Here is a 16,186-nt window from a genome sequence, read left to right as displayed (position 1 = left end):
AATCTCTACACAGGCACTCCATCTGATCAAAAACAGCACTCAAAACCATGTGCATTGCTTTAAAAGGGCTACTACCAGGGCCTCCCCGGTGGCGCAGCGGTTGAGCGCTGGGTTGCGAAACCGCGCGGCCTCTGCGGCACCGGTTCGATCCCCGGCTGCTCCCCGGCCACCGGAGGAGGGTCCCACATGGCGCGCAGACCTCTCCTGCCGCCCGCTGCTCCCCTCAGCAGTGTACTTCGGTCCTTCTGCCTGCTCTGCTCCCCGCTCTGGCTCTGGTGAATTCTCTCACCCTCCCGCACTTCTGACTGTACCCAGTGCATGTATAAACAAAAACAAACAAACAAAAACCAGCAAACAAATAAATAAAGCATGCCTCTATTAAAAAAAAAAAAATTAAAAAAAAAATAAATAAATAAAAGGGCTACTACCAGCCTGCAGAGAAAGGGCTATTTTATTTACTACCTGAATAGACTGTTTTTTGCACACCATTGTCAAAAATGACTTTCTGACAACAGGAGACTAACTGACTTTTTAAATGTCAAATTATGACTTTTAATGTACCATCACACTTGTGGAACACTTCCTTTCTTAGAACATTTTTTTTTCTCTTTACATTAAAAGAGCTAGTATTTAGTGAGTAACTGTGCTTCCTTCAATTTGAGGGGCAAGACAAATTAATTGTGGTCTTGGGGTTTTTATCACATATAAGTAATTTCCTTATTAATAAACACATAGAATTCCAGTTACAATTTAAGGCTGCCAATGAAAACAATGTGATAATGTTTAAGTATTGCTTGTATTGGTGGAGATGGGAACAACCCCAGTGGTGTGGAGGACTATGAGTATTTTGGAGGTGGGTGTGATGTGGTAATAGATCTGAACAAGTGTGAACCTATTCCCCTAAATTATATACAGTATTGTAAACCAATGTTATCTCAAAAAAAAAAAGTAAATAAAAGTTTTGCTAGTATTACTAAAATATCTTCTGAATAATCAATTATGAATTTTAAATATAGATAATTCCAGCTCATACAATCAGATTCTACTCAGTGTCTGCAGTTAAACATTGGTTGCACACTGGTGATTCCTGTTGTCTGATCACTTAATAGTCCTGTGTACAATCTACCAGCATCTTTTATTTTATAATCAACTATAGTAAAAACAACAATTCCCAAAAACAGCTCTAGGATCAAGCTTCCAAACCTGGCAGGATCTCTCCCCTTAACATAAGGCCCAGTTCACGCTTTCTCCTAGCAACTCATGAATAAACATTCTTTTATTCAAATAAGTTATGTATTAACTAACTCCAGTAATTTTGATTCAACTTTGAATGGTAAATAGACTCATTCTGGCAAGACTGCAGAGTTTGCAATTCAAATTACAGAAATTTTAATAATGGGGAAAATAAAAATTAGTGGCATGATTCCTAAGGCACCATAATTCCAATACTTTTTTTGCAACGGTAGAAAGTGCACATAAATACTTCTCAATTTATAAGCCAACGGCTTTTATTTGGACAGGCATCATCACACATTTACCTGCAATCTCACAGGAGCATACCTGTCAGGGACTCATAGGCACCTGCTAGAACTCAAAAGCTCCTCAGCCCCAGATATTAAGAGGCAATGTTGCTACTTCTCAGTAAATAACAGTGAAATAGTCACTGGATTAAATGATTTCCTTACATTATCACCATAAACAATAATTATTTGGCAGCTGCCCTTTGCGAGCTTTGCATGTGCTTATGAATAAATCAAGCCTTATTGATTTACTAAACCAAAACGTTTTACATTTTGCTCCTCTACTAAGAGCTATAATCCTCCACTGCACTTAGTGATGCTTTCATGTAGTATGTTTCTTAATACTTTTAACATGAAAGATTAGTACCAATTATCTCATGAGCAGAACACTGCTCTTTGAACGGCCAATTGGCCACTAAACCCAGGCCTCTCTAAACATGTCCTTAATGGAGTTCTCTGCTGCTGATTGGAATCACATCATAATGAAATATGGAGGAGCTACTGCCATGCTGTCCCCCCACCATAAAGCTTAACGTAACAGTGACAACTTGCATTAATTCAAAGAGGAAATTCATTACAGGAAAGCAAGAAAAGAAGGGACTGCAAAGAATGCTCGTGCTTGGTTCATGTCATCTGAAATAATAAAGTCACTTTCTTTCAGTACAGTGACTTCAGAAAATATAGGACTGCTATGGATAATCCCACAGTGCCCTGAAAGATCTTGAGTCCTGCAACCTGAGTCTGCCCAGGAATGACAGTCTTCTCCCTTCTCCCATGAATGGGTAAAATCACGAAAATACACACCACCATCCCCTCACTTAGTCCAACCATATGTTGAAGCTGTCATCCTCATGCTGAGTGATTCAACTCCACTTCCAATGATCTTGCAATCAGAAACCAATGGGCTCCGAGGCGACAGTCTTTTACTGAGCAGGATTCTAGCCTTTGCAGGTGCTGCTAGATCCAGACACTCACAGTAATTCCCTACCCTAGTTTGCCCCTCCCATCCACTGAAACTTCATTCCAACAGTAACACAGAAAATTTATTTCCATGCTTTCTACAGATGCCTGAGCTATACTGCCATAGCTGCTAATCCCAAAACAATCTTCATTCCTCATGCATCTACCCAAATAGGAAAACTAACTCCTACTTCTCCATCTTTCCTTTCCAAGGAGCACCAACCAAGGCTCCTTAGAGATCATATACAACAAGCCCCTCATTTCAAAAGTAAGAAAATTGAGAGGAACTCACCCATGTAACTAACTTAACAGGAGAAGCTAGATAAGAAGCCCAGTCTGCCGGCACCAGTCACAGTGTCCCTCTCTTTATACCATCCTCGGGCTCATGGGAGCAGTAAGAAAATCTCTCCATCACCACAAAACGTCCCCCCAAAAACATGATGCGTCAAGGATCGTTCTAACTCACATTAATTATTCTGAGATGCCTTGCAAGATTAAAGTACGACAAAGACTGACCAGGTAGAGTTGCAGAATTTATGATGATATTAGCCCTCTAAGACAGAAAACCACACGAACAAGAATCCTTGTTCAAAAATAGATTCTACGATTCCCAGTGGAACAACTGCCGCCTCTGGCTACAAAGCAATAATTACCCTGTACTACAGCAATCAATAAAACCTTTTGCCCCATGAACCTGCTATTTCCTGACTTTGTTCTCTGTAGTAAAGATTTCCAAGTCGTATCGATTACCTACTAAATTGTTTTAAAGTTCTTTAAAACAAGCAATAAAGAAATTCTCAAATTAGCATAAGTTGTTATTGTGTGAAGAGACTCCAGTTCTTTCCATCACATTAATGGTTTCCCTTTCTACAGGATTTTCCCATTTTTCATTCTAAATTTGTCATTTTAAGTGTGTCTGTCTTGCCTAATAGCACAAAGTCAGTAGGATACAAATTTGATGGTGTTTCTGAAACTGATTGCTGCCACATTTCTCAACCAAGTGAGAGAGAAAAATTGATTAATAAACTATGCCCTCTTTCTCAAGCAACAGCATGGATTTGTACCAAATGAACCCATTAGCTCTTAGTTTTAAAATTCAGTACCCTGGAACTTCTCTCTAAAACTGTTCACACCACAGAATCTATTATAAAGTGAAAGCATCTTGCCCCCCTTACAAGGGTGTTTAGCTACTGAAGCTTCAAACATTCAGAGTGAGTCATGAACGAGCTAAGCAAGGCCAGTGAAAGGCAAAGTAGCCAGGACCTGGGCTTACACACTCTGTCCCCTTCTCTGCCTCTTTCTCTACCTCCCCTCACCCCCATTATCTGTCCTCTGAAACTGAGGCAAGTCGGTCTGAACCATCCTGGGAGTGTGTGGGCATATGTATGGGTGCAAAGTTGGGCAAGGAGATGGATCTCTAATTTTCTAACTAGAGCTGTTATTTTCCCAATGTTCCACCAGTACAATTCATTCATCAATACAGGCTTGTTTTATGATATCAGAAATCACAGAAAATTAAATAATACATGTTACAGCCTATCCGCTCAACTCAGTGGCTATTTAAATTCAGAGCAAGATGGAATAGTTAGTATTCAACTTTAAAAAGTCAGGAAATCGGGCCTCCCCGGTGGCGCAGCGGTTGAGCGCTGGGTTGCGAAGCTGCCCGCGGCCTCTGCGGTGCCGGTTCGATCCCCGGCTGCTCCCCGGCCACTGGAGGAGGGTCCCACATGGCGCGCAGACCTCTCCTGCCGCCCGCTGCTCCCCTCAGCAGTGTACTTCGGTCCTTCTGCCTGCTCTGCTCCCCGCTCTGGCTCTGGTGAATTCTCTCACCCTCCCGCGCTTCTGACTGTACCCAGTGCATGTATAAACAAACAAATACAATAAATAAATAAATAAAACATGCCTCTATTAAAAAAAAAAAAAAAAGTCAGGAAATCCTGCCATACACTACTGCATGTATGAAACTTGAGGTCGTTACACTAAGTGAAATAAACCCATCACAAAAGGACAAATATTGCCTGGTTCCCTTTCTCTGGGGCATGCAAAGCTAGTCAACTCAAAGAATAATGTGAATATCCAATGTTTGTTTTTATTGTTCTGATTTACTCATATTCCCATCATATTGTTGAAAATGGCTATATTTCATCCTTTCTTATGGCTATATAATACTCCGTGGTGTGTGTCACATTTCTAAGAAGACATTTTGACTCTTGAGAATTAGTATCAGTTTTCTTCAATACAACATCATGTAATGAAACACAGAGAACAGTGTCGAGATTCAAATATTAGGGACTCAGTTTTTTTTAACAGGATCAGATAAGTTTGTTGAAAGCATTTATAATATGCAGCCACTTCTTTGCAGCAGGACTTTCTCAAAGTCAACACTAGTGGCAGTCTGAGCCCATTAGCTTTGTTTGAGGGCTGTCTTGTGCCTTCTAGATGCTTAGCAGCTTCCCTAACTTCAGCCCACCAGATCCCTTCCCCTATCACAACCATGAATGCCTCCAGAGGTTGCCAAATGTCCTGGGGAGTAAAAGCGCCCCTGTACAAACCACTGCTTTCTAGCAACTGAAGAGATCTGATCTACACAGGCCGTGACAATTCCTTTGAAAGCAATGTCTTTTCTCCTCATCTGTTTGGCTTTGTACATGCTCCCCACCCTGATAGACTCCACATAAAACAGATAAAAATTTATTAGAGAACTTGTCTCAGATGCTCTGTAGCTTTGTTCCAAACGTCAAGTCTCTAAAGCAAAAGAAAAGCAACATACTTCATGACCAAAAGGAGGACTCAATCACTGAAGTACCTTCAGCCTTCCTTTTCTACTTCCAAAACCCATTTGAAGAGGGTCATGTGCCAAATCTTTCCTGTCCTAAAGGTTGCCATTGGCTCAAAGGTCAGATTCAGCTATCACATATGAAAATGCACCCAACTTCCCTCACTCTGTCACGATCATGCTAGAGGACCTCAAGAAGCAGCAGCACTAGAAGACATTCCTATCACATCAGCTACCACTCTCTACAAGCATCATGAGCAATGACCACATGGTATGTCAAAGGCTCCTGATATGGGCCCGTGGGCCGCCTAGACGCAGGGCGCTCACCATCCGGGGGCATCAAGGCTTTGTTGTTCTGTGTGCACCACCCCACGGGGTGGAGATCTGCTATCACCACATCACACCAGAAGTCGGCCCGGCGGTCCTCTCCGTAACCACAGTAACGCAAGAGCAGCAGCTGCCCGCAGGTGGTGATGACAGTGGCCACCCAGTAGGTGTCCGGGTTGTTCTTATTAGCCACTTCCAATTTCATCCCTGGCTGAAAGTTACTCTGAATGCTGATTTCAACCTTAAGAAACCAGAAACATAGGAAAACCATTATTATACTAGACACATACATTCAGACCTTAAAAACAATATTTCTCTGCCCTAGAACAGCACAAAGAGATATTTAATTGGAACCACAAACAGGGCATTAAATTTCCTGGGAGTCACATTTAAAAGGAAAGAGAAAACAAATGAAGTTAATTTTAATAATCCCATTTCTCCCAAGATATTCCAAATGTCATTGTTTTTAAAATGTAACCAATATAAAAAATACTAATGAGATAATTAACATTCTTCTTTTCCAATGAAGCCTCCGGAATCCAGCGTATATTCTGCACTTACAGCACAGCTCCATTTGGACAACACTCTCTTCCAGGGCTCAAAGGCTCCCTGAAGCTTGTGGTAACTGAGTGGACAGCAGAGCCTTGGAGAATGGGTTATTAATTAAGAACTAAAATCTATTAATATTTAGCAGTCCTTCACCTAAAAAAATCTTTCCAGCTTAGTGGACATTCCCAAGCTGACATATTTCATGTCTGTGAGTGGCAGCAGTGGTACTTGTGGTTTGTCCATGGGTCCAATGTTACTTTTCCTTTAAATCTGGCCTACAGATCTGGGGAAATTCTACATCCTGAAGGACACTATATTGTAATTGAAAAGTAGATGGAGAACTGAATGAATTATGGAGAACTGGAGTGACTCCATATTAAGAGTTCTTGATAGCTTCCTTGGTACAGAAAGGAAGCAAAACGTTGTTGATCAGTGTCTCTTTCCAACTGCCTCAAGTCAGCCAAGTCAGCCAAGTCAGCCCCACACCTTAAGAGGCCAAGGTTATGGGCCTCCCTGGTTGTGCAGGGGTTAAAGACAGAGCTATCAAGCAACTGGCAGGAGAAACCCACATGGTGCAGCAGACCTCTCCTGTCTTGCCTGCTGCTCCCCTCAGCAGTGTATTTCAGTAGATCCGCCTGTTCTGCTCCCCACTCTGTCTCTGGTGAATCCTCTCACCCCCTGCACCTCTGGCCTACACCCCAGCTCTTGTGTGCATAAATTAATAAATCTTTAAAAAAAAAAAAAAGTAAGACACTTGTGCGGGCAGCTGTCATGGAAACAAATGAACACACACATCTCTTTATTTCTAAAGGCTCCTGACCAAATCGCCCCTTTTCTTTCCATTCCATTTCTTCCCATAGGTTATTTGGCATCTTCCTGCTGACCCCCCTCTATCCGGACCGTGGTGAGTGGAAAGATGTTTGACGTACATGTTTGAATGAGGTGTGGGGAGCCGCACTGGCTCCTGTTTCTTCCAAATACTCTCCCCAGTTAAAGCCGATTTCCTCCAAGCTTGAACCTTCCTCTGCTGAAAGACAAAAAACAAAAGAGTATCATTACTAGAATGAAGAATAGAAAGGCACCAGCCCTCAAAACAGACCAGAGATTTCTTAATGTAAGAGGCTAAAAATTCAGTGGTGTGGGGGAACACTGGAATTCTTGATATATAACTTCAGTTTGCCAATTTTAGATTCAACTGATGGAAGAAAGGAAACACTGAGGAAATTCTGCCTGGACTACCTTGAAAAATCAAGGGTAAGATTAAGTGTTCTTAGTCAAATGAAACAAGACTAGTTTTGCAAAAAGCTGAGGTAAAGGGAACCATTTTAAATTTGGGCCAGGGTGGCCATCATACAAACCAGTTTGCTGGTTTGTTTATAGACCTCTGGACTGGGCCAGAAATCCAACATTCCAAGAAGTCACCAAGGTAGGAATATACCATCTGAAAGAACTGACAATAGTGAACTTTTACCTTGAAGCACCTCCACCTCCACCTGACCACTACTTCATCCATTTCTTTCTTTATAAAAATACCTGCCTTTGTCCCTCCTCAGGACATCATTTGAGGTCCTGCTCAAATCCACGCCCCTCAAATTGTTATTTTCAGACCCCTAGTAAATGCAATTTGACTTTTAATAGCCTCCTGGTTTTTAGGTTAACAGCTTTAAGACATATTTAGCTTCTATCAGTGTGTTCGTTTGGAACTAGTCACTGTGGACACACCAGTCTTTGGGAGATTGGTGAAAGAAACAAAAGGAGCTGAGTAAGCACCAACATAGCCAAAGCACTAGCACCTTTGTCCACTGGCTGCTCACTATGACTGGAGATTATAAAATAATATCATTGATTGGGAGTGCCACAAGGGAATTAGAAAGCACTCATCACAATGTCATTTCAGGGGGGTGAATGAACCCCAGAAGGATTGCTCAAGGGTATGAGGTCACAGGCAAGTCAGTGACAGAGACACACCAGCTGGCAGGCAGATCCCTCATGCCCACCCAGACAAGAGCCTGCTCTCCCGGCATGAGAGCCTCCGGGCAAGGCACACCAGTAGAGACCAACAGATGCGTGTTTCCGCATTTACAAGAATCAAGGAGAAACACCACCAGCGTGCAGTCAGACTCTCAAACCATCTTTTGCTCTAAGAAAATCAAGCAATCCCAAAATATTTAAGACTGTACGTAAGATATAAATTGTAGAGTTGAAAAGCAGCAAATAACTCATTTTAAGGTATATGGAACACCTGTCATAGTTTCAAATGTAAAGAATGAACAAGGATTATTTCATCCCGTCGGCAACATTAATCATAAAGAACAAACAGCAGACAGGACCGTCCAACCACAGAGATCATTTAGAGCTCCAAAAGTTAAGATGTTCTTTTCTTAAAAGAACGTTCAATCATGTTCAACTGTGTACTTCTACTTGAAAGAGAGTATTTCAATAGCCAAGAATAAATACTGCTTTCAACTGTGTTATTCATGTAGAAGTGACAGACCCTGGCAGGTAGACCCAAAGAATTAGCAATAGGAGTCCAAAAAAAGAAAGACTTGTTCCTACAGGTTACCACTACTTTTTTCTACTAGAAATTCTTTAATTATAAATAGGAAAAGTAATTTTCTTATGATACTCTGTACAATCTCAGAAATTGACACAACAATAATTTTTCAAAATGAGAACACTAAGTTAAATGGTAGTTACTCTACATGTTGTATTCCAAATCCAAATTGCTGAGAACTGCCTCCTCAAATTGTACTCCCATAAATGCCTAAGGGGTATTTCTTTAAAAAGCTTTCCTTTGTATCTTTCCCAACATTCTGCTTCATCCACAGATTTATGCTTTTCAATCAAATATGTGCTCCCTAAAGAAAGTCAAGCTAAGAAGAAATGCCAGGTGGTTTCCAGCTGAAGACACAGTGAAACAGACTCAAAGAGAAAGCAGTTGAATTGTGGAAAACACCTCTGGGCATCGCCCAACAGTTCTGCCCAAAACTCTTCCCCCAAACAGCACTGGACATCTATTACCAAGTTTGTTTTCTGATCCAGAAGCCAGAGGCAGCAACAAAGCATGATTTATATGCCCAAGTGGCCTGGTACAGCGTCTGCCGGAGAGCTAACTGTCACAGAGAAAGTTATATTTCTTTACTCACTACCTGTCTATCCCACCTCAGCTGACACTGCTTCTTACAGACCTGCCTGGGTCCAGCATTTCTGGCTCCACTGAGCACCACACCCATCACCCCGTCATTCCACTGGGGTAGCCGTACTGCCTGCTAAGTCTTTCTATGTATTGCCTCATTGAACCCTTCCAAGAATGTTGACAGACGGACACTACTGTCCCCATTTCACAGAAGAGGTGACAGGGGCCCAGAAAGGCAAGGGAGTCCCCAGGGTGGACACGCTATCGGCTGTGGAGGCAGGAATCCAGTGCAAGCTGTCAGATTTCCAAGCTGGACTTTCATGAGGCTGTGTGTCTCTGAGGCATCAGACATGGCTGCTGCCATCCCCTGGAGTTCAAGTCTGAGTCCAAAGCCCACTTCTGTGATGGCGAGCATTGAGGCATTCCAGACTGAAGTCAGGTCTCGTAAACACAGGAGAAGGGTTGAGGCAGAGGCGGTAGCCACCCTGGGAGAGGAAAGCATGGGTAGCTTCCCTGGAAGTGGTGTGTAACGAAGAAAGACCCAGGAAGAAGATGTGACACAAAACTACAGAGGCATTAGTACTGGGGGGCTTCTGGTTGAGATTACCCAAAAAAAACTCCAAAAATAGGAACAGGCTCTCTTAGCCATCACCAGTTCTCTCCCATTCATGCCAACACTGAGCTGTGTGGAGGGGCTGCTGCAGCCAGAGCCTGGGACCAGAATGATGAACCTCAGAGCTATTCCTGGAAACCACTAGATGATCCTATTGTAATCAGCTTCAGAAAGACCACAGCCTGAGTACCTCAACTTCAACTATCGGACCATTCCTTGCTGGTCATTTTCTTCACAAAATTCTAACCAAGGCTTTAGTGCTTTCACAAAAAATTTGTTTCCAGCAAGTATGAATTCATTACAAACTTCATTCTCAGTCTCTTCTGCCAGCATGGCAGCCTGTAGCTGCTCTCATGCTCGCTGAGGTACGCTCGCAAGTTAGCCCAGGCACAAGAGGGCCCCTCTGACGCCCACCTCAGTAGGAAAGAACAGTGCTCAGGAAAGCTCACTCACTCTCTGTGGCCTAAAAAAAATACTCTTAAAAGCATCCTAAGTCAGACCTACAATGGGATTCAAAAAAAATTCAAATCTTGGGCCTCCCCAGTGGCGCAGCGGTTGGTTGAGCACTGGGTAGCGAAGCTGCCCGCAGCCTCTGCAGTGCCGGTTCGATCCCCGGCTGCTCCCCGGCCACCGGAGGAGGGTCCCACATGGCGTGCTGATCTCCCCTGCCACCCACTGCTCCCCTCAGCAGTGTATTTCGGTCCTTCTGCCTGCTCTGCTCCCGGCTCTGGTTCTGGTGAATTCTCTCACCCTCCCGTGCTTCCGACTGTACCCAGTGCTTGTATAAATAAATACATACATACATACAGAAATCTTTACAAATAAAATAAATAAATAAAAACACAGTGCTTGTTCCTGGACTATCTCCCCTTTAAAAAAAAAAAAAAAATTTCAAATCTTAAGCCCCATACTAGTAACTTTAACTGTGCTATATAATAAAGCCATTCAGAAAAGGGAGGTTCCTCATAATACAGCCTTTTCAAATTTGTAACATGAAACATTTCCTCTGGCACGTGTGCCCTGAGCAGCAGATTCTCTAAAAATGTTTCAATGAGCAATAGATAAACACACACAATGTTTATGAGTGGGGGGGGGGCTCATAAACCCAGAGCAAATATTTACAGCTGATTCATAAACCTATTAAGCCCATAAACATTTTATCAAGGAAACTCTGACAATCTCCCTCCTCCACTTCGCCCATTGTAATGAAAACAGACCATGAGAGCTACTAAGACCATTTCACAATTTCAAAGAAAACAGGCAAGTCCATTAGTGGTATCCAGTTTTAGGAAACAGAAAGCTACTTATGGGGGTTTGAATATTTCATAATAAATAGAAAAAGAGGACCTTATTAAAATAAAAGCCGGAGTGCAACTTTACAGTGAACAACGGAATAAACAAATGGCTCATACACCTTGTTTAAGTTATCAAATCTTGGGCTATATAATTTTCAGTCTGAAATAAGGCTGAATATTGAATCTCATAACTACTCTCCAGTGGGGCAGTGGAGGACCAGCAGGAACACAGTCTCACACAGCACTTTCTTGTGTGTGTGCTACATAATTGGATTCATGAGGAAAGGGAAAGGAAGACATCAAATTTTTGTTATTTTTAACTGCTGATAGTTCATATGATCACAAGGTTTAGGACACAGTTCCATTGTGAGTATATTACACAGATACACAGTACAAATGAAAGAAAACAATACTAGCACGGAGTTCACTCTGCAGGCTTGCACTCGGCAAGGAGGGACAGTCACCCAACCAGAGGTCCTTGAACTGTCTCAACGACCCAGACAGCAAGTTTTTCCAGAAAAACGAGAACAGGTAAAAGTCATCCCATCACCTAGGGAGGGGAACCAAAAACTATTCAAAAGAGCATGAGAAAAAGGGGGAAAACGAGAGAGCTGAACTTTTCTAATAAGAATGTGACTCTTTTCCTTCCCAAGAAGAAAAGTCTGTGGGACTCCATTTAATATATTCTAATGCCACACACCCTTCCCAAAAGCCCATATTTCCAGCGTAATTCTTTTTACTCAGAGCCTCACCCAGTGTAAATGTGCAACACCACTTTAGCTACAGATTTCATCAGGAAATTACATTTAGCCAGCCTAGAAAAATAACGCCAAGGAATCTATTTATCACTATGTCAGCATATTGTTGTGCTCGCTTTCATCACGGCAATTGGAGAAGCCTGGAGTTCTAGAAATCCAATTTTGGGCCACTTCCTTCTTTGTGTGCCCGTGACAGTGATGTCCATTCTGTCACTGGGGGGCCTTCCGTTCATCTGCCCCTGCTCAACTCAGCGGCATCCGCAGCCTTTCAGGAGGAGGAGTAATTTTACATTGTGGCTATAAATTCAAGAAACTCTGGGTCAGACATTGACCCCAATTATGATTTGAGCTTTCCTTAGGAAAAGAGGCAAAACAAGAAAATGAAAAAGCTGTTAATGAGACTTAGAGTGCAGTGTTTAAAGCTTTCATTTCAGAGGAATGGGGCATCTGTGCTAGGAACTGCAGCAGGTGGGACAGGGAACCGACCGACAGATCAGTGCGTGTACACTAGACTTTCTGTTCTCCGGCGCCGTAATACTTTAGCAAAGAGGAGCTGTGGGCCCATATATGTGTCATTGTCAGGAAGATGCAGTTGCCCATAACATAACATTCAGGGAGAGAGATTAAGAGATGAGTGGAAGAGAAGATGAAAAGGTACTGGGGCCTCCCTGGTGGCTCAAGGGGTTAAGTTGCAGCATTATGAAGCTATCCACAGCCACTGCAGCACGAGTTCGATCCCCAGCCAGCCCACATGGTGCAGCAGACCTCACATATCTTGCCTGCTGCTCCCCAGAGCAGTGTATTTCAGTCAATCTGCCTGTTCTGTTCCCCACTTGTCTCTGGTGAATCCTATCTCCCTGCACCTCTGGTCTGTACCCCATTTCTTATATACATAAATAAATAAATCTTTAAAAAAGAAGAAGGGAGAGAACTAACCTGTGTCCCAGAAAGAAAGGGGGCAAGAAGGGCATGAGGGGTGTATTTGTGGACACATTTAAGTATCAAGGGTGTCTGGTCTCTGCTCTGAACCACAGCTCAGCTCAGTCTTCACAACACAAGCTTTTGAGGCTCATGAAACCAAGATGAAATCCAGGCTCCAACACAAAAGCCAAGGACTTCACCATGTCATCTAGTTTCCCTACCAATAAAAGGGGAATAATAAGAGCAGCTATTTCACAGGTTCTGAAAGGATTCAACAATTCAATACATGGAAATTACCTAAGAGGGTCTGCCACTTAGTTTGGACTCAGGATGGTGTACCTAATGGTCCGAAGTCCATTCAGACACAGCTAAAGAACAATGAACGTGCTATCTCTCGTTCACTCAAGATGTCAGTCACATCTGGAACACTCCTGGGGAAGACCCCGGACACCACAATCCTGCCCTAAACATGGCAACAGAAGTTCCATTCTATTATCCCCCAGCTGATAATAGAATGGAAAATGTTTTAGGTATTAACAGGTTAAAAGAGAACAACTTGAAGGCTCATTCTTCAGTATGTTACAGTTTAAATGTTCAAAATCAGATGAGTTTCCAGAAGTCAGCCTCTGCTCTCTACAAAGGCTTAGATCCTGCTTTAAATTTGTTTCCTCTTTAGGAGTCTGTCTTTATGGCACCATGTAAAAGCCCCTTATCGCATAAGTACAAACAGAAATTCCATAAAGATAGGACACATTCACCATACGGTGGGGCGGGGGAAGAAATATCAGTGCCAACATCTAAAATATGTTCAGATAATTTAAAGCAGTTGAGAACTACTGTTTCTACCAAAGACCTTAACACCTTGGCTTGGGCCTCCCACCAAACAACAGTGAAGAACTAACCCATTCATAGAAATCACCCACGAGGGAGTCAGTACAAATAACTGCCATATTATTATTAATGAGTTTCAGAAATTACTTAAGCTGGAGAGAGATACTGCAGCTGCATGGAAATGAAAAGTCAACACCAAGTTGGCTTTTAAACGGTTTTGAAAACATACCATAGAAAATGATGCAATAATAAACCTCAGATGTGTGTGTGATAAGAAGGCCGAGGTAGTTCCAGACCAAAGGTGGGAAAACCACCTCACTCAGCAAACTTGAAAAAGATGTTTTTAAAGATTCCTTTTTGCTTTAAATAAAAATAGAATAAATAGGGTGAAACTTCACCTGAAGGACCAGAAAAGAATTTCCATATTCCCATTGGGAGACACTGATTCAGCTGTGCTTTTAAGTTTCCTCACTCCTACTTCATGTACAGAAAAACTGACATGGGGAGAACTAAGCTGATTTTGAAGCAGATACTGATATCTTTCAACATATATAGAAAATTATTTCAGGGCTTTCCAGATTTTTTTCCAGAAAAAGAGAATTCCAAATAAACACATATTTTGAGAAACTTAATTAATTCAGTAATACCAAGTAAGACTGTAATTCTGTCATTGGCTGAGCTCATCAAAATGTGAAGACAGGGGCCTCCCTGGCAGCACTAGGGGTTAAGACGCAACCTAAGAAGCTGACCGCAGACTCTGCAGCACGAGTTCAATCCCCAGCCAGGGAGCAACCCACATGGCACAGCAGACTCTCCTGACCCTGCTCCCCTCAGCAGTGTATTTCAGTCAGTCTGCCTGTTCTGCTCACCACTCTGTCTCTGGTGAATCCTCTCACCCCCACACCTCTGGCCTGTACCCCCATTCTTGTATGCATAAATAAATAAATCTTTTTAAAAAATGTGAAGACAAATTTCACATCTTTGGATAATGATCAAATCTCCTATTGAGTTAATGATCAACATTTTTTTTCATGAATTACCACAGCAAATGCTTATAACTCAGAGAGCTAATTTGTCCTTATTTAACATATTGCAATGTAAATTAGTGCAGTCCTTTTAAAACTATATATATAAAACTTTTTAAAGTAAACTATTATGTATTTAGAAAAAGATGCATTTATAAGTTTATTAATTAACTATTAAAATACAATCAAAGCCCTTTTTAAGATTCCTTAAAAGGAGAAACACTTGACTACAAATTCATTCTTTCTTTTGCATTATGCACGTTTCTAAAAGGTGTGCTCAAGGTTTTAGAAAGGACCTTAGGTGGTGGCATCTAAAGCTTGGGCAGGGTTGGCTCCCCTCTTTCTTCAACACGTGGGAAAGAATTCTGTCTCATTGGGTCCAGCCAGTGGCAGAAACACATGAATGGTTCTGTTGCTCAACAGGTTCTGAGCAAAAGCTACACCGGGCTCTTCTGAGCTAGAGCTCTTCCTGCTGATTTAGACTCCAGGTTCTTGCTCTGGAGGGAGTCCTCATGCAGAGCACTGAGATCCTGGCTAGAAAATGGTGTGTCTAGAATGGCAGGTTGGACTCTATCTGCAATAGTGTAAATGTGTTTAAATATGTATTGTGTTAAGTTATTGAGATTTTGAAGTGATGGGTCACCTCACTATAACCTATCCCACTCTGTCCAGTATTGGTAATATTCATTTTGAACAAAATCAATCACTTTCAGGCTACTCTATCCTTAATTATGACAGAAAATTCTAGACTTAGGAAGTATGTGAGCTCTAAGAATGTTGCCCCATTGTTTTCTGAAAATCTTAGGAAAAATTGGTCAATAAATCAAAAAGCCAAATGGACCCAGAAAACAAAATCCTACCTGAATCAAGATCACCATTACTGTTAGCTGAGCTTTGATGTTTATCCAAGGGCGAGGACGAAGGGTCTTGCATCTTGGAAACTGACAAACTGTTCTCCATTTCTAATGAGTAAGATTCCTCTTCTCTTAATTCATTCTACAGAAAGAAGTACCTAAGGGGGGGGGGGGGAAATCAGAGCATTTTAATTAGAATCACTTGCCTTTAAATTCTTCAAAAATAACAGCATCCTATTAGAGCTGCTACTTTTCATTATAACATACAGGACACAATGTAGGGCTGATAAGAGAAAAATACCAGGAACAACCACCCAAGGATACCTGCCGGCACCAGGTCAACAACTAAAGTCATAGAATCGCAAAACCATTGATTTTCCATAGGTCAATATCACCATGAAATGGGATACATTTTTCACCAACCAACAAAATCTACATTTCCATCCCCAATCATCCTTAGTAGCATTGGCAAGACACTTTACCACCTGTTTCCTCCTCTCTCCATGCTCGAAGCAGCCAGGTCCCAGCACCCTTCACACACAGTAAGACCAAGGGGATTCCTTACCAAACCTAGTTAAAAAAGCATCAACGTTGGTGAATTGGTCTTTTCCTGTACAATAT

The 16,186-nt window shown here is 42.0% G+C and overlaps 1 protein-coding gene across 2 annotated transcripts in view; it reads right to left on the bottom strand.

The window, feature by feature from the left end:
- SFMBT2 (Scm like with four mbt domains 2) overlaps window positions 1-15,671 on the bottom strand; it is a gene marked incomplete at both ends in the record, with an annotated part of 165,743 nt that extends 150,072 nt beyond the window's left edge. Inside the window, 3 exons of one of the 2 annotated variants that reach the window (XM_084253424.1) lie at window positions 5,584-5,824; window positions 7,062-7,159; window positions 15,572-15,671. In XM_084253424.1, coding sequence (XP_084109550.1) covers window positions 5,584-5,824; window positions 7,062-7,159; window positions 15,572-15,671 — 439 coding nt within the window. The remainder of the gene's footprint in view (window positions 1-5,583; window positions 5,825-7,061; window positions 7,160-15,571) is intronic. The other variant, XM_084253425.1, reaches the window with a different exon arrangement.
- Between the last annotated feature and the right edge of the window lie 515 nt (window positions 15,672-16,186).

This window comes from Talpa europaea, assembly GCF_964194135.1.
Source record: "Talpa europaea genome assembly, chromosome: 14".
In the NCBI taxonomy this organism is placed as follows: Eukaryota; Metazoa; Chordata; class Mammalia; order Eulipotyphla; family Talpidae; genus Talpa; species Talpa europaea.
Note: the sequence above shows the minus strand (reverse complement) of the source record. Positions and strands in the feature narration are given on the sequence as shown.